We start from the raw sequence: 22,531 nt of genomic DNA, 5'->3' as shown, positions 1-22,531 counted from the left end.
AGAAATTTATGTCACTCCATTATCCTTGCCGATGATTTTCCTCGGATGGGGCGAAGGTATTAGCCTTGCCCTGGCTAATAGCCTAGGTTTAAGCGCCTTTGCTCGCTCTCTGAAACAAAAAAAGAGCAAAAAGAAATTAAATTCCCCTTCCCCCCTGATATGATATTTCAAAAGCTTGATAAAAATGATGCAATTTTATTTTTCAATTATCTGAATTTTTCAGCCTAACGACCCCATTCGCACAACACACCCTCTCACGTCAACGTTAACCATTTATTTCACTTAGCACTAGGGAACTGTTTAATCTCCGGATGGGCAAAGCTTTGCAAACCACAATGACACCATCACACCACTTCTCTCCAACAATAATTAGTTCGTCCACGAAACCGAACTTCAGGACGCGGAAAAATGCAGAAGCGTTCGCGCACTATCACAGACTCGATCTTCATCCCTGCTTCGATGGCTTCCATAAATAAACAACACAGACAAATCATTGCCGACACTGCAATATTATTGTCGAATTATGTATGCGGAAACGTTCAGCTGAAAGCAGCCGAAATTCAAATTTCTGGTCAAATACACAAACTTACATGCTAAAAGGGTAATTTCTCGAAGAAGAAAACCTTCTCCGTGGAAAAACATCACGTTGGCTGAAATGCAAGCCTTCGTGGGTATCATCATTGCTGGCGGTCGATTGCACCAAAATAACATGGACCTACGAAGTTTATGGGAGAATGATGATTTTTGGTGTCCAACGATTTATAAGACTGCTATGTCTCGGGAACGCTTCAAGAATATTATGAACTTTTGGAGATTTGATGACCGGAGTACAAGAAAACGTCGTTTAGCGAAAAGCAAAAATAAGCTTGAAGCTATAAGCGGTATTTACGAAAAAATCATTACCAGCTGCATCGAGAATCATAATCCTGGGAGAAATTTGACTATCGACGAACGCTTGTGTGTGTTCAGAGGTTAGTGACTATTGTTTTATAAGTCTGTTATGAAGAAAAGAAAAGAATAAAGCATTGCGAATATTTGCAATGCTTCAAACTGTCCTTTAATTTAGATGATAAGGTGATACAGTAACCCTTTATCCAAATAGATTGATATGTAGATGTGCTAATATATATTTATATTTACAAGCAATAATGTTCATTAGATTTATAGAAACTCCCTCGGAATACAAAAATTTGGATAATTTTTTGAAATTCCATTCGAAAAATTATTTAATTTGTAAGGGATTGTTCATTCATGTAATTTCAATATGACGATGATAGCAAAAACGCGTTATATTTTTATCTATTATCGAAATGTTCAAAAAAGCACATAAGAACTAAAAAAAAATATTACAAAAATTTCAGGCCATGTTCCTTTCCGCGTGTACATGCGGTCGAAACCGGGCAAATACGGGATTAAAATTTGGTGTTTATCATGTGTAAAATGTTAATATATTTGCAACGTAGATATCTACACCGGAAAGAAAGGAAATAAATCCGAGAAGGGCCAAGGAAAACGTGTCGTGGAGCAGCTAATTGAACCATTCACCAACGAGTGGAGAGAGGTCACAACTGACAACTTTTTCACTTCGTTGGAGTTTGCCGAAAGGCTTTGGGAAAAACAAACTCTTATCACCGGGACTGTGCGACAAAACAAACCGAGTATTCCACCTGAGTTTGTGACATGTAAAGGACGAGATCAACCTGGAGTAACTTTGGAGGCATTCAACGGTCAAGCAACGTTGACTTCATTTGTAGACGGGAAGAAAAAAAACCGGTGATTATTCTGACGACAACCACCATCCGGCGTTCAGAATCAGGAAAGAAACCGGCAATCGTTTTGCATTATAATGCGACGAAAGGAGCCGTAGACGCCGGAGATTTCATAACAAGAAAAAATAATTGCGTCCGAAAGACACGCGTGTGGACCAAAAAGGTAATTATGGAATTGATCAGCATCGCTACGCTGAATGCAAGCTGTCTATTCCATATGAAATATCCTTTATTCCACAAAGGAGATAAACGTTGGAGGACAGAATACCTCAAACAGTTGGTCAACGAACTAGTTCGAGGTAATGTGGAGGATCGACTCAAATCGCCATATTTAGCAGCATCAATTAAGAAGCTGCTGACCAAATTCCTTGAACTGCCAGTTGAACATTATAAAAATGACAGCAACTGTAAGATTTGCAAAACATCTGCAGCAGGAGATATAAAATGTGCAGTATGTTTGAAATGCGCATGTCGAAAACACGTGGAAAACACAACATTGTTTATGTGCAGAAGATGTAGTTTCCTTCAAAAACAGCCCACGACACATAGAACACGAGCAAAAAAACGACGAAGATGCCAAAAGTGCACGAAGGATCGTAAAACCATCACAATCTGCTGTTGTTGTCAGGTATGCATATGTAAAACTTGTTCTACTGATAAGGAATATTCGATATGCATAACATGTCTGGAATAATGTATCTTGTTTATGTGATAATTTGTTTTCAGTAATAAGTAATTGTATTTTCATGATTAATAGAATAACCATTAGCTATAAGGAGAAAATAAACAAAACATTTTTACCAAAACGATATATTGAAACAAATCTAGGAACTTCCCACAATAATCCATGGAGCACCATGCGTTCAGAGTACCACCAGTAGGTGTCCAATGTGCCCAGGTGCTCTACAAATGGCTTTTATTACATTTGTCTTACAAAATCATGAAGTTTTTTTATGTCGCAAGCAGGGGTTTAAAATCACTCAAAAAGTGATCCCTTCTCTAGGGGCACTAGGTGTTCTCGGTACCTCCAGAAGTATTCAATGTGATCAGATGCTCTGTAAATCACTTCTGTTGTGTTGGTCTTGCAAAATCAGAAAGTATGAAATGTCAAAAGCTGGGGCTTAGAACCACTCAAAAAGCGATCTCTTCTTGAAGGGCACCAGGTGCCCTCGGTACCTCCGGAAGTGTCTAATGTATCCAGATGCTCTACAATTGGCTTTAATTATATTTGTTTAGCAAAATCATGAAGTTTGATATGTCGCAAGCCTGGGTTTAGAACCAATCAAAAAGTGATCTCTTCTTAGAGGGCACCAGGTGTCCTTGGTACCTCCGGAAGTGTCCAATGTGCCCAGATGCTCTGCAAATGACTTCTATTGTATTTGTCTTGCAAAATCATGAAGTTTGATATGTCACAAGCTGGGTTTCAGATCCATTCAAAAAATGACCACTTCCCTAAGGGCACCAGGTTTCCAGGGAACCTCCGGAATTGGTGAATGTGCACAGTTGCTCTGAAAATTAAACATATTGTATTTGTGTTGCGAAATCATGAAGTTTTATGTGGTGAAAGCTGGGTTTCGAAACTACTCACAAAGTGACCACTTCCCTTGGGGCATCAGGTTCTCAGGGAACCTCCGGAAGTGGCCAACGTGGTCTGATGTTCTGCAAATGTCTTCTATTGCACTTGCGTTGCAAAATCAAGAAGTTCGATGTGTCGCAAGCTGGGTTTCAGAACCATTCAAAAAGTGACCACTTCCCTGAGGGCCTCAGGTTCCCAGGAAACCTCCGGAAGTGGCCAATGTGCCCAGATGTTCTGTAAATGTCTTCTATTGTATTAGCGTTGCAAAATCATGAAGTTCGATGTGTCGCAAGCTGGGTTTCAGAGTCAATCAAAAAGTGACCACTTCCCTTGGGGCACCAGGTTCCCAGGGAACCTCCTGAAGTGGCCAACGTGGTCTAATGCTCTGTAAATGAATTCTATTATATTTGTGTTGCAAAATTATGAAGTTTGATGTGTCGCAAGCTGGGTTTCAGAACAACTCAAAAAATGACCACTTCCCTGGGGGAACTAGGTTCCCGGAACATCTGTAACCGGATTTTGGTGGTCCTAACGTGCAGTTTCCATACCCACTATTGCAAAATGATGAATAAAAACGATTGCGTCATTATTGAGAGCATTTACTACTAGTTATCTACGATTAAAAGGAAGTTGACCTATTTTTGACCCCATTTGACCAAGGGGACCCCCTCGATAAAACCGTACCCAAGGACCCAATCACCAAATCAATACATTTACACAAAAATATAGGGTTTAATGCATCTTTCCTCCAAATTTCATGCAAATCGGTTGAAAAACAAGAGAACGGTGGATTTTACAATTTGAAATCGTAACCCGGGCCGAAACGGGTTAACCCGAAACGGGTTTTGAGCATTTTAATCAATAATTACCTTTATAATGTTTTATTTTTTACTTACTTACTTACGGATCCTGTACACCTCCGGTGGTGCAAAGGGCCGACTTGAAAGATCTCCATCCTGAGCGTTGCCCGGCTATCGCTTTAACCTGTTAGATTTGTTTTATTTGGTAATTTTAAAATAAGATTTCATAGCAATGTTATTTCTCTTACCCTTGGCACTTAAACATAAAAGGGTATACCCCGTTTGGCATAAGTACGTTAGGCATAAAGACGTTAGGCATAAGTACGTTAGGCATAATGGACGTTAGGCATAACGGACGTTAGGCATAAAATGACTCTAAGAACAGCACATGACATAAAGAAGGCAGAATTATGCCAAACGTCCATTATGCCTAACGTACATTATGCCTAACGTCCATTATTCCTTACGTACTTATGCCTAACGTCGCGGGCAGCAGCGGAAGCCGTTTTTCATACAAAATGGTCTTTGTATGTGTAAATTTCAACATAATTGTAGTTCACTGCCAAAATTTCAGCTCAATCGATCATCGGGGTACAAAGTTACAGCTTGTCAAAGTTGACCATTTTGTATGAAAAGCGGCTTCCGCTGCTATTATTCTGAACACAGGTGTAGGTATTGAAATAATCAAATTGTGAAAATTCTTTTTAAACCATATTGAACAACAAAAATAAACACCTTTGTACTTTGTAGTCCGAGAACTCTCTGGCAGCCATTCGGTCCGAACCGGAGCATACTTTCCGAGGCCCTCCTTAGTTTGGATACCGATTCGATTAATAGAAAGCCTTCTCCAAGACACCGTACCCGCTACACTTTGTTGGGCTCCATCACACGCCAACATGTTTGACCAACATAGAGCTTGCTGGTCATAAAAAGCCTATATTAAACCTCTAGCTATTTACGATAGAGCCAGTTCAGGAGTAACAGTTGTATAGAGGCATATCATTATTTAAGTAATAAAGAGAATCGTCGAAATTGTTTCAGAAGTAATTGAATATGACAATCAAATGAGCATTTTGAAATACTAAATAGGGAAAATGACGGCTTTGGCAGGTTTTGTTCTATTATTGTCAGGGGGTTTTCTATAACTAATTATGCTCAAATTTAGCATCAAAATTCTTTGCATATCAAAGAATATTGTGGCCAAATCCTTCAAAATTTGGTCAACAAAAACCCCCCTGACAATAATAGAACAAAACCTGCCAAAGTCTTTATTTACCCTACTATGAATTAACGAAGCGCATTGATTTTAACTAATTATTTTTCATGGTTTCGTCAAAAAAAAAATAAAGCAAACTTCTGAGAATGTATAAATTGTCAATCAGGTATATCAGGTATCAGAACGTCGGCTCAGGAGGCACGTTCCCCTCAATTTGGGGATTTGTGCCATCGCCTTCATTGGCCTTTTTCATCATTTACCTGACGGAAAAGGAAGTGAAAAGGGGAAAGGAAGTGGAGGTGAAGTTGGAAAGGAGAATGGAACAGCTTTCTGGAGAAGGAGGATACAATCAATAATACATACATACGATGCATTTTGTAAAACGCAATGAAACGCGAAGCATAAAATATACTGGATAAGTCACACAATGCAAATGCCAATTATGTAGACTCACACGCATTAAGCTAGGGACTAAAAAGAGGTGTCACAAAAACACTGAGGACGTAACAATGGACGAACGTCAAAGACGAAACACAGAGTGCACTGTGAAAAACGCATAATGCGAATCCATATAGGTGACAATTTGCTGAAAAACTAAGTAAAAATCCCTTATTAATCCACCTAAAGTGAGATTTTGACCCTTCCTTAGTCGTAAGGAAATCTCGCTTAACTTTTCAAAAGGTCCTAAGTAACATTTTTTTCATGAATTAATTTGAGTACTGCAATCGAAAGCTTTCATGTTTCTGTGTTGATTGCGCTATTCAAATTAAATCATGAAAAAAATGTTACTTAGGTCCTTTTGAAAAGTTAAGCGAGAAATATTGTCAGACTCCAGTATTTGAAACGAAATAAAAGTTCTCAACTCCCCTCGGCGATTCAACGTATAAAGTGATAAATTAATTGCCTACCGAAAGACGGATTGCATGGGTTGAGTGATAACAAAATGAACGAAACGCACTGTACGACATGCTGCCTATCTATCAGGCGCTCGTCGGAATAAATAGCTATTGTAGCATGGTTAGTAATTATCGTAACGCTGCTAGCATATACATATGCTCGTAATTTTCAGAGACCTCGATATTAATTAATCCAGAACTAACTAAATCAGTCATTGATCTGAACGAAACTCACTTGATCAGTACAGTTGCTGATGAGGAATGTGTACAGCCGCTAGACATTCTAAATACTCATGCTCCTCAAATGTGAACGTGTACTATACACATGTGGAAGTGTTGGCTTGAGAAATGGATGGCGAGTGATTTGACTATGCGACCAATTTGGGAATCTCGAGCTCGTTTAGTAGCCGCTAGGTTGCGAAGGCCGACGGAGGTCCTTCGTAGCTTAGTTGGTTGAAGCACCAAGTGTTGGGAAAAACTCAAAATCTCAAAACTCATGGATGATTCAAATCAATCGTGAGTTGAAACGCATCAACTTAGCACCTAAAAACTCATGGCTGAGTTGAATCATCCATTTAAATCATCATAGGTTTTCTTTTATTCTCCTTTGTTAAAAATCGATTGTTGACGTTCGTCGCATAGAGCAATGAATACTCTTGCTTGTGTAAACAATAAATTGTCAGCAAATTGATTTTAAACGCTTTTTAGAACGAATTGATTTTTTGGCAAATGATTGAAATGATGCGTTTTGACATGAAAAACTCAGGCGTGATGCAAATCTTTAAATTCGCAAGCGAGTTTGCTCGTGCGGGAGAGCTCGATGAGTGAGTTTTATGAATGATTTTACCAACACTGAGTCCCTTATTTAACTTCAAGTTGAGAATATACAAGAGTAGCCGAAGCCGAACGTCAAAGACAAAACACAGAGTACACTGTGAAAAACGCATAATGCGAATCCATATAGGTGACAATTTGTTGAAAACTAAGTAAAACACATATTCATTACCCCACTCTTATTTAACCTCACGTTGAGATTGAATAAGAGTAGCCGATTATCTCGGAGAAGCAAAAAGTCAACTACGCCATAGCTTCGGTTAGCGCAGCGAGGTCTTAATACTGTGAAGCCCTGGTGCTTCACAGGCTCCGTTTGCGGTTAGGTTCTTATTAGACCCCCCCTAACCATTCATTCGTAGGCACGGTAAGCATAAAGCCGCATCACACTGAGAATTAGGGGTCACCTGTATGGTGGGGTGGGCTTTTACTACTGGAACAGGCAATCCGTAATGTTATTCTTAGCCAGATAACCAGCTACCGATAATAGAACAAAACCTACCAAAGCTATTTCCCCTACTATGAATTAACGAAGCGCATTGATTCTAACTAATTATTTTTCATGGTCTCGTCAGAAAAAAAAATAAGGCAAACTTCTGAAAATGTATAAATCGTCAAAAGGCAGATATAACCTTTAATTTTTATTCGATACTATTTGACCCGGCAGACGTTGTCCTGCATAGTAGACGAAAATGCGCGTTCTGAACTACACATGCGAAGCTTCCATACGATTTTTAAATTTAGTTTTTTACTCAACTTACAACCTGAGAACTCGGAGGTCTGCATGGGAGGTTTAAGGATTAGGTTCTGAAATACGATATAGAGCTCTGATACAACCTCAATTGTTACTTGGGTTGTAGGCTAGGTGTACCAGTTGTAGCTATCGCACCAGTTGTCGCACTAGTGCTTTATATGCCAAATGACCAATCAAATCACCGCAAACCAAGTTCATATCGATAAAGCATATTCATATGACACGATAACACCTTTGATTTGCTACAAAACAAGCAAAGCATAATTGTAAAAATTGATTTTGCTTAATTTTTAACGTCCTTTGCACCAGTTGTCGCACTAGTGGTCCCAATTTGGCCAGTCTCATAGGAAAACAATGTGATTTGCCAAATAAGGAACTAAAATTAAGAACAGTGCAACAACTGGTGCATGCGTTCCTATTATGGATTAATCAATTTTGAGGATAATAACAAATTTTATTGTGGTTTTCACAGCTGTTCTAAGGAACAGGAAGTATAACCTTTCGCTTGATATATAAAGTCCACCCACATGCCTTTTACTTATTTTTAAAAAAATAGTTGTTCTTATATATGGCGACAATTGGTACACCGACGACCCTAAGTATTTCTGACTTCTGAGTACGTGGAAAAAGTTCTTTAAAATGTTGTCTTGATTGGAAGACGCTCGTTGATAAAACAAATTAAGAGGTTCTCTGTGATTTTAGATACCTCAGATAACCTAGGGCGTCTATCCTCAATAGACTGGCCCAGGATACAAAAAGTCGTTGGATTCTACGGGGCACCCCCAGGATTTTGCTTTTGGGTAATCATTCTCTGGAAATTTCAGCTTGATCGGTTGTTGCATGAGCTGGCGCATTTGATTTGAAGTTAATATGAGGGTTTTAGGTTACATGGGAAAATACACCTGTTACTTTTTTCCCATATTCGTCCACGAAATTGGATGGAAGAGCCAGATTAAGGTCACTCCTGGCGGAATCCAAGTTTCAAAGTGCTCGCATTTTCGGGGGCACACCACTCGATACGGAAGCAACGCACAACTGTCATTTTTTTTATTTAGTTTTGCTGCGTCGCAGCATGCGTGAAAAAATAAAAATGACAATTGTGCGTTGCTTCCGTATCGAGTGGTGTGCCCCCGAAAACGCGAGCACTTTGAAACTTGGATCCCGTCAGGAGTGACCTTAAGCCCAGATTTCCAGGATTGCCTAGACCAGCACCGGGAATCGAATCCAGCCACCATCAGCATGGTCTTGCTTTGTAGCCGCGAATCTTACCGCACGGCTAAGGAGGGCTCCTAGGATGTTTTACAGTCCTCAAAATGTATCTTCAAAATAGATTATATTTTCATGGTCCTGGGTAAACATTAAATTTGCATTGGTTCAATGGTTCCAAAACGGACCTATTTCTTGGAAGACTCTGGAACATGCTATAAAGAAGGCAGTGGACACTGTCATCTTGAAAATGTTTGTGTAACCAATATCTCATAAAGACATGAAGATAGATATCCATAATGGCATTATCCCTATCTGTTATCATTTCATCATATTTCCGGAGCCGTTTCTACAGAAATGGCCATGTCTCACGGTATTTCTGGAGGATTCGTGATCTGCAGTTAGCATTGATCAGCAAATAAGTTCTAGTTATTCTGGGGAAAGCATAAATCATCATGGAAGAAAACAGTTCTCGCTTAACTTTTCAAAAGGACCTAAGTAACATTTTTTTCATGAAATAATTTGGGTACTGCAATCAAAAAATTTCATGTTTTTCTGTTGATTGCGCTATTCAAATTAATTCATGAAAAAAATGTTACTTAGGTCCTTTTGAAAAGTTAAGCGAGAGTTGTAATTTTGTAACATACCCTCAGAAAACCCGGAACATTTCGGGTGTCCGTTGGTCGATCTAAGATTACAAAGATAGAAAAATCCACTGAAATTTACGCTAAAAATAATGCACATAAATGGAACGCCATTATTAGCGTAATTCCATACGGAATATTGCCTAAATGTATACAATTTTTGACGTGAATCGTCAATATTGAATACAAGTTGTAAGCAATCTTGTTAGCAAGAGGACCATTTCAGCGTATAATGGCGCAAATTTCCGCATGTCAGGTTTTAAGCGCTGTTTATTTTTCATTACTTTTTTCTGTGTAGGTCTAGATAGGGTCTCATTTTCATCAAAATCTGATTATTCTATGCAAAGTTATGCTGATATGAAATTTAACAAAATGTGCCCATTCCAAACGTTTTTGTCCAACCCATGTATAATATCTTCTTCTGCTTCATGATTACCGTTCCAGTGGTCACAAGTTTAAGTACAGACCACTAAAATAATGTAGAACCGTTTAAAAAGAAAAGAAAAAGGTTACAAAAGAATATTTGATGTTAGAGCTTCGCGGCAATATAATAAAATGTTTACTTTCCCGAATCTTACAATTCGCTCCAATACAAATTGTATGAGACGAAATAATATTGAAATACAAATGAATCATTTGTTTGAGAAACTGCATATTTCCATTTAACACAATTTCGAGAAAACAACAAAAACTGTTACCAAAAAAAATAGCTCCGAATCTTTCGGTTTCTTCGATACAGATCAATAGCTTTTGGCAAAACTCAACACCCTGGGGCACTTCTAGTGCAAAAACTGTAAGCAGTACTCCATAAATGCTCTTCAAAGTGTGTGCACATATGTAGTTTCTCAAACAAACGAAAATTTCTTCATAAAATCCTGGAAAAAAATTTTTTTGTATTTTTTGCCATTTTGGCCAATAATGTTACATATGCAGTTTCTCAAACAAACGGTTCAAATGGATATGCTATTCTTATGACTCATCTATATTTTTACCATATAAAATGTTAATATACGTTGTACGTTAGGGTGGCTCAAAAAACACTTTTTCAAATTTGTTGATGGGCCGCCCTCTTATTCGGTTCTATTTGATGCCTTGATGCTCTGGACAAAATTCAGCCAAATCGGTCAACGTTTGGACGGTGCTAAACTTATTGGAAGTTTATATGAAAAAATGTAGGCAGAAACATCCAAAAACAATGATTAGCAGTTGAAAGGCACAATTTACGATCAAGAACCATGATACTCATTCAGTTCTTGTAGAATTAAATACAGAATGTTATGCTGAAAACCGCGAGAAGATTAGAGTTTATTACGCAAAGATATTAGCATTTTACTGGAGTGTTGTAGGGGTGAATTTATTTCTTTTCAAAGGTAAAAGAAACGAAATTTGCTGAAACCCCACTTCAAAGAAATGCTTATAACTTAGCCGGGCAAACTCTAATCTTCTCGCGGTTTTCTGCATAACATTCTGTATTAAATTCTCCAAGATCTGAATGAGTATCATAGTTCTTCATCGTAAGTTGTGTAGTCCAGCTGCAATTTACTGTTTTTGGATGTTTCTGCATACATTTTTGCATATAAACTTCCAACGAGTTTAGCACCGCCCAAACGTTGTCCGATTTGGCTGAAATTTTGTCCAGAGCATCAAGGCATCAAATAGAAACGAATAAGAGGGCGGCCCATCAAAAAAAATGAAAAAAGTTTTTCCCATACTAATTTGAGCCACCCTATTGTACGTTGTAAAAACTGTAAAAAAAAATCATAAAAAGTGGTATTTTTTTTCAACTTTCGTATATTTGTATGAAATGAAAAAAACATTGAAAAACTTTGCAGCCATTTTCTCAAAACTAAGATTTTATCACTTACATTTCCTTAGGTTTGTTCTTCTCAATTAATGAAACAAATATTTTCAGATCAATTTGCGGACGAATTATCATAATCGATTGGCATCTTTGGCGATTGGCATTGTAGCCTCAATATGCAGCTAGCATTCATTACTACAAATACAGAAACAAATTCCTACTCACATTTCGATAGCCGTTGGCAGCAACCGTTCCGATGTGGCCTGTCTCTGTAGCTAACCCACGAAGGACCCTCCACCAGTCCGCTGGATGATGATCCTTTCGCAATGAGCGGCGATTTTTCATCGTGAAATCTAACACTTTGGCTCATTTTGGTTCATTCACTGTGGTCGCACTTGCTTCACTTGTCTAACCTACCGCACACGCGCACCCGTCCGATATTGCGATTCGTAGTATCGTACCAACTGAAGCCACGCTTGTCGACGGACAAAACAAAACTTTCTCCGGTTTAGTACTTTTATATCAAAGATGCACCTACGTAGGTGGCTCGTCTCCGGAGGAAAGATGCACTGCTTGGCAATATCACTGCTGCTGCTGATAGCGTGTAATAATTATTTTTAGAAAGAATGTAAAGAGTTACATTGTCAGTTATAGAATCCGCGTTGATTTTTCACCGTAACCGGGTTTGTATCGTTTTCCTACACAGAAAAAAATTATGAAAAGTAAAGAGCGCGTAAAATTTGAGATGCGGAAATTTACGCTTTTCTACGCTGAAATGGTGACCTTCCTAACAAGTTTGCTTACAAGTTGCATGAAATATTGATGATTCACGTCAAATATTGTATACATTTAGGCAATATCCCGCATGGAATTACGTTAATATTGGCGTTCCATTTATGTGCATTATTTTTGGCGTAAATTTCAGTGGATTTTTCTATCTGTGTACGTATTTATGAAAGTCATTCGGCAGCTTACCAGCCGATGTCGCCAGCTTAGAAAACACCACCAACTACGCACCGTAGAACCACTTCTGTTGTGTTGAAAATGTGATATGTACAGAACGAGTGCGATCTTTTGTGTACTGACCTACTGTGACCCGAGGGACGTTTCAAATTCTTCGTCCAGTAATTACAATCGTACCTACTACAACTCGATTCTTTATATTGGGGTGATCACAAAAACTTAAGATTAACCAAACAAACGGAATTCAATTCGACACATTGGTTTTATGTAGGCACCCGAGAATGTTGAATAAATTGATAACGACGCTTGTTGCAACCTGAATTACATCATAATCGTATAATTCGGGATGATTAAACAACTCCAACTGAAACATACATAGACAGGTGGGTACTTCATTGCTCTAATGTGCATGTTATTGTCAAGAACTGTTTCCCGTACTATCTACGTCGCACATTACAGTTGAATCCCAGTAAATACGTCTTCTCTTATCTCGTTCAAAAGCGATTAACCACTTTTACGTACGGTGGGAATTAAATATTAATTTCGCTGGCATCAGGCCTACCAGGAAGAGGGGAATTACCAAATGTCCTTCAGGAGTTTCTCAATTAGTTTTTTCAAGTTTTTTTTTGCAATTTCAGAATTTACACACAAAAAATCTCCAGGAAACCTTTCTGTTTTTTTTGTGAAAGACAACTAACAATTTTCTCAAATACGAGGCAATGAAGATGACCTTACTGTTGAGGTAGGAATACGTATCGATAGAATTAAATAATATAATACTAACTCGTTTTATGGTACGTGAAAACATTTCATTAAACGGATGATTCGGTTTCCTGCAGGATACCTTCCGGTGCACGGGGTTTTTTGCTTTCTACCACCCAAATTTTACGCCGACGACATCTTCATTTTGAAAGTCAGTGGAGACCCAGAAGAACGCACTCTTATTAAAGCGCAACCTGCCGCTAGTTCCATGCTCCGTTGGATCACCTCGGTAGGATTTATGTCGATGGAGGCTTCAACTTTCAGAACTGTCAACCATAAAATTGTTAAAGTACTCGGCGTCTCCATTGACCGTGGCCTCCCCCTTCTGCCACACTTCCGTTACATTAAAGTGAACTGTCGTACCAGGGTCAACTTAAACAACGCGGTTTCAAAGCATCATAGGACCAGCAGCAGGGGTATTTGTCTCCGTGTTGGGCATGCAATTATAAACAGCCGGTTTCTGAAAGGTCTTGAGTTCACCTGCATTGCATACCGCAACGTCCAGTCCCCGACACTGTGCATTGCTTGTGAAGATTATCCAACACTGTTGGGTTAGGGGTAGAGGCCCAAAAAGAAGGATATTAACATCTCAAAACTGACTTTCGTCTCGTTCAAAAACTTATTGAACCCTGACCATCGTGGTCTAGCTTTGAACGCTTCAACCTGGCGAGCAGGATTTCTCTTCTGGGAATTCGAAGATCAATCCAAGAGCCGTTTTGAAAGGGTAGCTGTTGAGATCCCTTTCGACAGCGCCACGCAGATGAACTAACAAAAGAACGTTATATTGTGGACGGTGTGTGGTATAGATGTCTGTGCGATATGAATACTCTAATAATAGGGATGCTAGTAGTGCCATTACATAAGTAGCATCACAATTACCTATACCGCTAGACAATATTCGCCTCTACGGTTTCGCCACCCACCACACAGCATGCCATGATTCCCACTCTTTCTCAACTCAACAATCGACGCGAGAACACGCTCCGACGTTAGTGGCCACCGGAAGACGGGCCAGCGGAATAGCAGCCAGTACCGAAACCTTACAGACGGTAGAGGTGAGTATTCTGATTTTAGTTTTGACGATTCCGATCTAGTTTTCGGCCATTACAGCTGATTGATGATGACAGGATATTTTTGTGTGTGCGGTCTACCTCCCGCAGAATACAGAGCCGGATTTATATGACCGTCATGCTTCGTGCATCAATGGATTGCACTGTCAAATGGGAACTGGAGACATGGTAATAGTTGTAGGTGATTATAACTTGCCTCTTCTACGTTTTGAAGGGCACACCACTCAAAACGGAGGCAGCGGACAACTTTTATTTTTATTATTTCAGCTTTGCTGCGTCGCAACATGCGTGGAATAATGACAATAACAGTTGTGCGATGCTTTCATATTGAGTGGTGTGCCCTTGAAAACGTGAGTGAATTTTGTTTTGGATTCTGTGTTGCTTGTCTTTAAGACGTTGTACGTTGCGTTGGTTTGCAGTATGTTGGAGTATGCAGTAATTGTATGGGTTCGTATCACACCGTACGAATTAACCGTATCGAGCGGATACAGAAAGCGTTCATCAGATTCGCTCTCCGAAGACTTCCATGGCGGGATCGGCAACAGCTACTACCCTATGAACACAGTTGTGCACTTATAGATCTTCCTACTTTGGGAGAGAGAGAGAGAGAGAGAAGAACCTTGCTCCAAAGGCTCTTCATTTATGACATGCTTGAAGGTAACATCGACTATCCCGCACTTCTGGAAAGGTTTCGTTTCAACGCTCCCGAAAGGAAGATACGCCGCGCCGCAGTGAATTCATTAGACGCTCAGCACACCGAACGCGATATGGGCCGAACAATCCGCTTGATGCTTGTTGTTCATTTCTTTTCATTTATTTAGTCTACATCTAAACAGATAACACTGAATCAACAATTTGACGCCACAATACACGGTTCGAGGCCGCATCTCTCCATCCTCGAATACGCCCCACGCTCGCCAAGTCGTTTTGCACCTTGTCTGCCCACCTCGCTCGCTGCGCTCCACGCCGTCTCGTACCTGCCGGATCGGAAGCGAACACCATCTTTGCAGGGTTGCTGTCCGGCATTCTTGCAACATGCCCTGCCCATTAGGGTGGCTCAAAAAACACTTTTTCAATTTTTTTATGGGCCGCCCTTTTTTTCGGTTCTATTTGATGCCCTGATGCTATGGACAAAATTTCAGCCAAATCGGTTAACGTTTGGGCAGTGCTAAACTCGTTGGAAGTTTATATGGAAAAATGTATGCAGAAATATCCAAAAACAGTGATTTGCAGTTGGACGGCACAATTTTCCATCAAGAACCATGATACTCATTCAGTTCTTGTAAAATAAAATACAGAATGTTAAACTGAAAACCGCGAGAAGATTAGAGTTCATTACGCAAAGATATTAGCATTTTACTGGAGTGTTGTAGGGGTGAATTTATTTCTTTTCAAAGGTAAAAGAAACGAAATTTGCTCAAACCCCTCTGCAGAAAAATGCTAATAACTTAGCCGGGCAAACTCGAATCTTTTCGCGGTTTACTGCATAACATTCTGTATTGAATTCTCCAAGATCTGAATGAGTATCAAAGTTCTTCATCGTAAGTTGTGTAGTCCAGCTGCAATTTACTATTTGAGGATGTTTCTGCATACATTTTTCCATATAAACTTCCAATTAGTTTAGCACCGCCCAAACGTTGACCGATTTGGCTGAAATTTTGTCCAGAGCATCAAGGCATCAAATAAAACCGAAAAAGGTGGCGGCCCATCAAAAAAATTGAACAAAGTTTTTCCCATACTAATTTGAGCCACCCTACTGCCCATCGTACCCTTCCGACTTTAGCTACCTTCTGGATACTGGGTTCGCCGTAGAGCTGGGCGAGCTCATGGTTCATTCTTCGCCGCCACCCACCGTCTTCTTGCACACCGCCAAAGATGGTCCTAAGCACCAGTCTTTCGAATACTCCGAGTGCTTGCAAATCCTCCTCGAGCATTGTCCATGTTTCATGTCCGTAGAGGACAACCGGTCCTATTAGCGTCTTGTACATGACACATTTGGTGCGGTGGCGAATCTTTTTCGACCGCAGTTTCTTCTGGAGCCCGTAGTAGGCCCGACTTCCACAGATGATGCGCCTTCGTATTTCACGACTAACATTGTTATCAGACGTTAACAAGGATCCGAGGTAGACGAATTCCTCGACCACTTCGAAGGTATCCCCGTCTATCGTAACACTGCTTTCCACGCGGGCCCTGTCGCGCTCGGATCCGCCGACAAGGATGTACTTTGTCTTTGACGCATTCACCACCAGTCCAACTTTTGTTGCTTCACGATTCAGGCGGGTGTAAAGTTTTGCCACCTTTGCAAATGTTCGGCCGACAATGTCCATGTCATCCGCGAAACAAATATATTGACTGGATCTGTTGAAAATCGTACCCCGGCTGTTACACCCGGCTCTCCGCATGACCTTCTAGTGCAATGTTGAACAACAGGCACGAAAGTACATCACCTTGTCTTAGTCCCCGGCGCGATTCGAACGAACTGGAGTGTTCGCCCGAAATCTTCACACAGTTTTGCACACCATCCTTCGTTGCTTTGATCAGTCTGGTAAGCTTCCCAGGGAATCTGTTCTCGTCCATAATTTTCCATAGCTCTATGCGGTCTATACTGTCGTATGCCGCCTTGGAATCAGCGAACAGATGATGCGTTGGGACCTGGTATTCACGGCATTTTTGAAGGATTTGCCGTACAGTAAAGATCTGGTTCGTTGTCGAGCGGCCGTCAACGAAGCCGGCTTGATAACTTCCCACGAACTCATTCACTAATGATGATAGACGACGGAAGATGATCTGGGATATCACTTTGTAGGCGGCATTAAGGATGGTGATCGCTCGAAAGTTCTCACACTCCAGCTTGTCGCCTCCTCCGGTAGCTGTTCAGTTTCCCAGATTCTGACTATCAATTTGTGCAGGCAAGTGGCTAGCTTTTCCGGGCCCATCTTGATGAGCTCAGCTCCGATACCATCCTTACCAGCTGCTTTATCAGCTGTTGGATGACATCCTTAACTTCCCTCAAGATGGGGGCTGGTTGGCTTCCATCGTCCGTTGAACTGACGTGGTCATCTCCTCCGCTGCCTTGACTTTCACTACCTGTACTCTCAGCGCCATTCAAATGTTCCTCGTAGTGCTGCTTCCACCTTTCGATCACCACACGTTCGTCCGTCAAGATGCTCCCATCGTTATCCCGGCACATTTCGGCTCGCGGCACGAAACCTTTGCGGGATGCGTTGAGCTTCTGGAAGAACTTGCGTGTTTTTTAGAACTGCACATCTGTTCCATCTCCTCGCACTCCGCTTCTTCTAGGCGGTGTTTCTTCTCCTGAAAAATACGGAAGGCTGTGTTGGAAATAGGTGCTGCGAATGGCCATATTCTTGGAGGCAGCGAAATCAATTAGTCGTAGGCCGTTTTTGTTCGTCAGCCGGTGAGCGCTGAACTTTCCAATAGTCGGTCTAAACTCCTCCTCTTGGCCAACCTGTGCGTCCAAATCTCCTATGATGATTTTGACGTCGTGGCTTGGGCAGCTGTCGTACTCACGTTCCAGCTGCGCGTAGAATGCGTCCTTATTATCATCAGTGCTTCCGGAGTGTGTGCTATGAACGTTGATTATGCTAAAGTTGAAGAACCGGCCTTTGATCCTCAACCTGCACATTCTCTCGTTGATCGGCCACCACCCGATCACGCGCCTTTGCATATCGCCCATCACTATGAAAGCTGTTCCCAGCTCGTGTGTGTTGCCGCAGCTCTGGTAGATGCTATGATTACCTCTTCCAATAAACCTCCTGCAGCGCTACGATGCCGAATCCACGGTCTTTGAGCACATCGGCGAGTATGCGTGTGCTCCCGATGAAGTTGAGAGATTTGCAGTTCCACGAACCGAGGTTCCAATCGCTAGTCCCTTTTCGTCGCAGTGGTCTTCGCCGATGGTTCCGGTCCGTACTCTCTTGTTGATTGTTCGTTGCATGAGTTTTTTTGGCTGGCTTGCAGGGCCTGACACCAAACACCCTAAATTTCCGGAGGACCATTCCTCCTTATTTCCGGTGGACCATGGTGCACAGTTTCACTTAGAGTCCCTCGCTGGCACTCGGACGATGATCAGCCGCCCCTAACATGGAGAACAGACGCTGTTGTGAGCCGATCCTGACATGGAGAACAGACGCTCAATAAGATTTGCAGCTCCGGGTAGCTTTTCGAACAATTCGAGAATCGATCACTTTGCGTCAAGATAGAATCGCATTCCTAAACCTCCCATGCCGCACTAGTCAGGCGAATCTGGTTGCAGCAACTCAAGTGTGACTGAATCTGATCATATATAAGTTACTGTGATCTATGTGTTACATGCGTGCTTCTCGTAATCTATGTCAACGATGTCGCTGCTTTTTTAAAGCTTTAATCATGTGTTTTTTTAACGTTACATTAAGTTCAACACGGGATGTCGCTGCTCTGCTAGGCATTGGATGCAAAGTTTTATATGCTGATAATCTCAAGATTTATATTGACGTTGAAAGTTTAGCCGACTTTGAACGACTGTAATCCTTGATGAACGCTTTCGTCCGTTGGTGCGAAGTTAATCGCATGTCGCTCAGCATCAATAAGTGCTTCGCCCTTTCATCGCTCTGCAGCAACTGTTAGAATGAATTACAAGTTGGCAAAACAACTATTTAGAGAGTCAAATAAAATCATTGATCGTGCGGATCGTTAGCTGGGGTTCATCATAAGGACAACACAAGATTTCATTGTTATTCGCTGTCCAAAAACACTCTACACCTCGCTAGTTCGGTCGATTCTGCAATCTTCATCTGTTGTGTGGTGTCCATATCAAGCAAACATAATTGGTAGGCAGGAAGGAATTCAAAACTATTTGTACGCTTTGCTCTACGGCTGCTTCGATGGAGGTGTACACTGTCCGGTGTTATTTACTTAGAATTGAAACGCTCGAATAACGACGGACCATTCGACAAGCTGTGACTACTGCCAAGGTGCTGAAATACAATCTCCGAATATTCCTGCAAGGCTGTCTCTGAATGCTCCCAGCAGGTTACATTGTAGAAGCTTTGAACGGATGCTCGCTACAAATTTTCATCGATCCAGGGCAGTTTGTCCAGATATTTCGTAAACTCGCAAAAGCACCCCTTGCTCTCTTGATCCGTGCGCCTATGTCGATCTTGGTACCGCCATCTGACGCCATTTTGCTTCTAAGATATTGAAAGCTTTCAACATTCTCCACTGATTGCCCGGCTACTATGAAACTGGAAGGGGTCGCCTTGGTTTTGGTTTTGTTGACGATGATAACTAAACCTGCCGAAGAGAAGCGCTCGACAAGGTCGTTGAGCTTACACTGCATATCAGAGCGACGTTGAGCGAAGAGTTCAAGGCTGTCATAGCAGCCCCCGGTTTGGTTCACGGTCAATCGAATCTCGTCGACTGCGATGAGGAACAGTATACTGTTCACTTGTCATAAGACGAGTTTATACAATCCCATTGAATTCCACCACTTGATTGTATCTTGACAGATACGTATTTCGACCTCAACAGTAAGGCCGTCTTCAGTGTCTTGTACTTGACTCGACTGTATACTGTTATTGTATTATAATAAACCTGGGGGGCCCTCCTTAGCCGTGCGGTAAGATGCGCGGCTATAAAGCAAGACCATGCAGAGGGTGGCTGGGTTCTATTCCCGGTGCCGGTCTAGGCAATTTTCGGATTGGAAATTATCTCGACTTCCCTGGGCATAAAAGTATCATCGTGCTAGCCTCATGATATACGAATGCAAAAATGGTAACCTGGCTTAGAAACCTCGCAGTTAATAACTGTGGAAGTGCTTAATGAACACTAAGCTGCGAGGCGGCTCTGTCCCAGCGTGGGGATGTAATGCCAATAAGAAGAAGAAGAAGTGATAGAATACATCCTTGCCTCACACCAGCAACGACCCGGATAGGGTCGGGCAAGACCCCATTGTGCAGCGCTCTACATGAGAAGCCCGCTTACTGTGCCTCTATGAGACCGATGATTTTCTCAGAAACCCCTTTGCGTCAGGGCACCCCATATATTTTCGTGATTAAGACGGTCGAAAGCTTTTTCGTAGTCAATGAATACCAAATGAATGGACTCTTGGAATTCGTTGACCTGCTCCAGAATGATCTGGAGTGTGACAATTTGGTCTACACATGAACTTCTGGCACGGAACCTGGCCTGCTGCCGCCGGAGAATTGCATCGATCTTATCCTGAATCTGGGCTAGGATAACTTGGCACAGAACTTTGAAAACGGTACAGAGCAACATAATACCTCGCCAGTTATCGCATACAGTCAGGTTACCCTTTTTGGGCACCTTCACTAAGATACCTTGCATTCAGTCAACCGGGAAAGTTGCGATGTTCCAGATATTACGAAATGAACGATGCAGTAGTTGAGCGGATGTCATGGGGTCAGCTTTGAGCATCTCGACTGATATGCGATCGACCCCTGGGGCTTTGTTTGATTTCATGCTTTAGATGGCTGTTTGAATCTTTAGCAGTGATGGAGCTTCGATATTGACGCTTGTTGCATATTGATCCTTTAAGTACCGATTTTGACGCTCTAGGATCCAAGCTTCAAAGTTAAGTATCGTCAGTTAAACGACTTTTTCAGACCCACTCAATCACTGCTGGATGCTAAGTTTGAAATAACGTAGCTTCTAAGAGAGCTAGCGTGCAAACACTGGAAGTCCTCTGAGATCGCGGCTCATAACTCCTCACTTTCGAAGAGCTGTGCTGAAATGTAGAGTCAGTTCTTCGTCGCTTAGTCTTGGACAGAACATCGGATTGATCCACACCGGACAACCGCTTAATAGATAACTAACCATGCCGACACACTGAGCGATGTGGATACAAGGCGATCTGACTTCTCGGAGGACTTGGAAGTCTCAGCTGGCGTATTCCCAACAAACATTGGAAGCTAACAAAGCGCTTATTCAACCAAACATTGTTTTCTTCAGCAAAATCCGTTTTTAAATTTCGAACGGATGCTGTTTAGAATTGAAAGCGAGTCATATAACATACAATGCAATATGAACTCTTAAACAAATGTTGCAAATATACTGCGGCCTGCTTCAACAGCTCGAAATGTTTGTACAGTCCTTGATAGTAAGCATGCTGTGGACCACTGACTGAGCGATGTGGATACAAGGCGATCTACTAGTGCATATGTATTTCTGGAAAACGGAGGAGCTGTGGCTTGAAGTTCGCGCATGCAACCTACTTTGGCGCTTTCTACCACTGGAGTTGAGTACTATACTCAGGGCCGGATTTAGAACACGGATACAAATTTCATCCATTTGCTTCAAAAATATACATGTTTATTTCCAAAATGGTAATATGTTTGAATCAAACATATTTATTTTTAAAACCAAATTAAATCCCTGTTTGTTTTATACATTCACTAGTGGGCAGCCCCTCGCTCGCTCTTGCAAAAGTAAACAAACACTCGAGTTCGGATCGGATCCGATCAGAACAACAGAAGAGTAGAATCAAATGTAAAGAAGCAGATGTTTTCTTAAATTAATGATAAAATTAGGTATAAAAAGGTTGCAGTTTTCAGGTACAGTAAATGAAATATGAACGTTTGGAATTGTGAAATCTGGTAGATCCAAATGCTAGCAGAATATGAAAAAATTGGTAAAATTGATATCAAAATATTATGAGTGGTCGAACCAAAACAATAATATCCATGTTTGTTAGCCTTCAAAACATTTAGCTGGTTGAAACAACTTGAAACACATTTGATTCAAAAAAAAGTTTCGTTCAACGGTTTTAACATTAGTCATGCATAATATATTTGATACCAAGTCAAACATATTATGTATTACTGATTTACCTCGAACAAACTGTTGTTTTATGTGTTTTTCTGGTTACCTAGAATATGTGTTGCCCCAAACTGTACTAACGTAGGTTTTTTGCGTACGAACGGATGTGCGAAAAAACCCCGGAATGAGCATGGGGCCCCAAAACAAGCTTGGTTTTGGTGCATAATACGCAGAAAAACTGCGTTGAACAAACATATTTCTGGGTAGTGTATAAAATCAAAAGGTTCTTTCAATTCTGGCATTACATTAATCAAATTTCAAATAGTAAGTTCAACTCAAACGCCTGGTTTTAAAAAACATATTACTTACCTGGCTTAAATATCATTTGAAATTTAAACAAACGATATATTATATCCATTATATGGGCAGGGGCCACGCGCCTAAATCCGACCCTGATTATACTACAT

At 41.1% G+C, this 22,531-nt stretch overlaps 2 protein-coding genes across 2 annotated transcripts in view; one reads left to right on the top strand and one right to left on the bottom strand.

Moving 5' to 3' along the window:
• Nucleotides 1-12,190, bottom strand: part of LOC134212442 (putative inorganic phosphate cotransporter) — a 158,933-nt gene extending 146,743 nt beyond the window's left edge. Inside the window, exon 1 of the mRNA XM_062690309.1 lies at nt 11,719-12,190. Within this exon, the coding sequence (XP_062546293.1) occupies nt 11,719-11,863 (145 nt within the window). The 5' untranslated portion in view covers nt 11,864-12,190. The remainder of the gene's footprint in view (nt 1-11,718) is intronic.
• LOC134216170 (piggyBac transposable element-derived protein 4-like) lies at nt 1,385-11,630 on the top strand. Its single transcript, XM_062695131.1, is given in 3 exon segments — nt 1,385-1,760; nt 1,763-2,176; nt 11,605-11,630. Coding segments are annotated over 3 exon segments (816 nt in total).
• Nucleotides 12,191-22,531: the final 10,341 nt, after the last annotated feature.

This window comes from Armigeres subalbatus, chromosome 2, assembly GCF_024139115.2.
Source record: "Armigeres subalbatus isolate Guangzhou_Male chromosome 2, GZ_Asu_2, whole genome shotgun sequence".
In the NCBI taxonomy this organism is placed as follows: domain Eukaryota; kingdom Metazoa; phylum Arthropoda; class Insecta; order Diptera; family Culicidae; genus Armigeres; species Armigeres subalbatus.
This window is presented reverse-complemented; position numbering and strand designations above follow the sequence as displayed.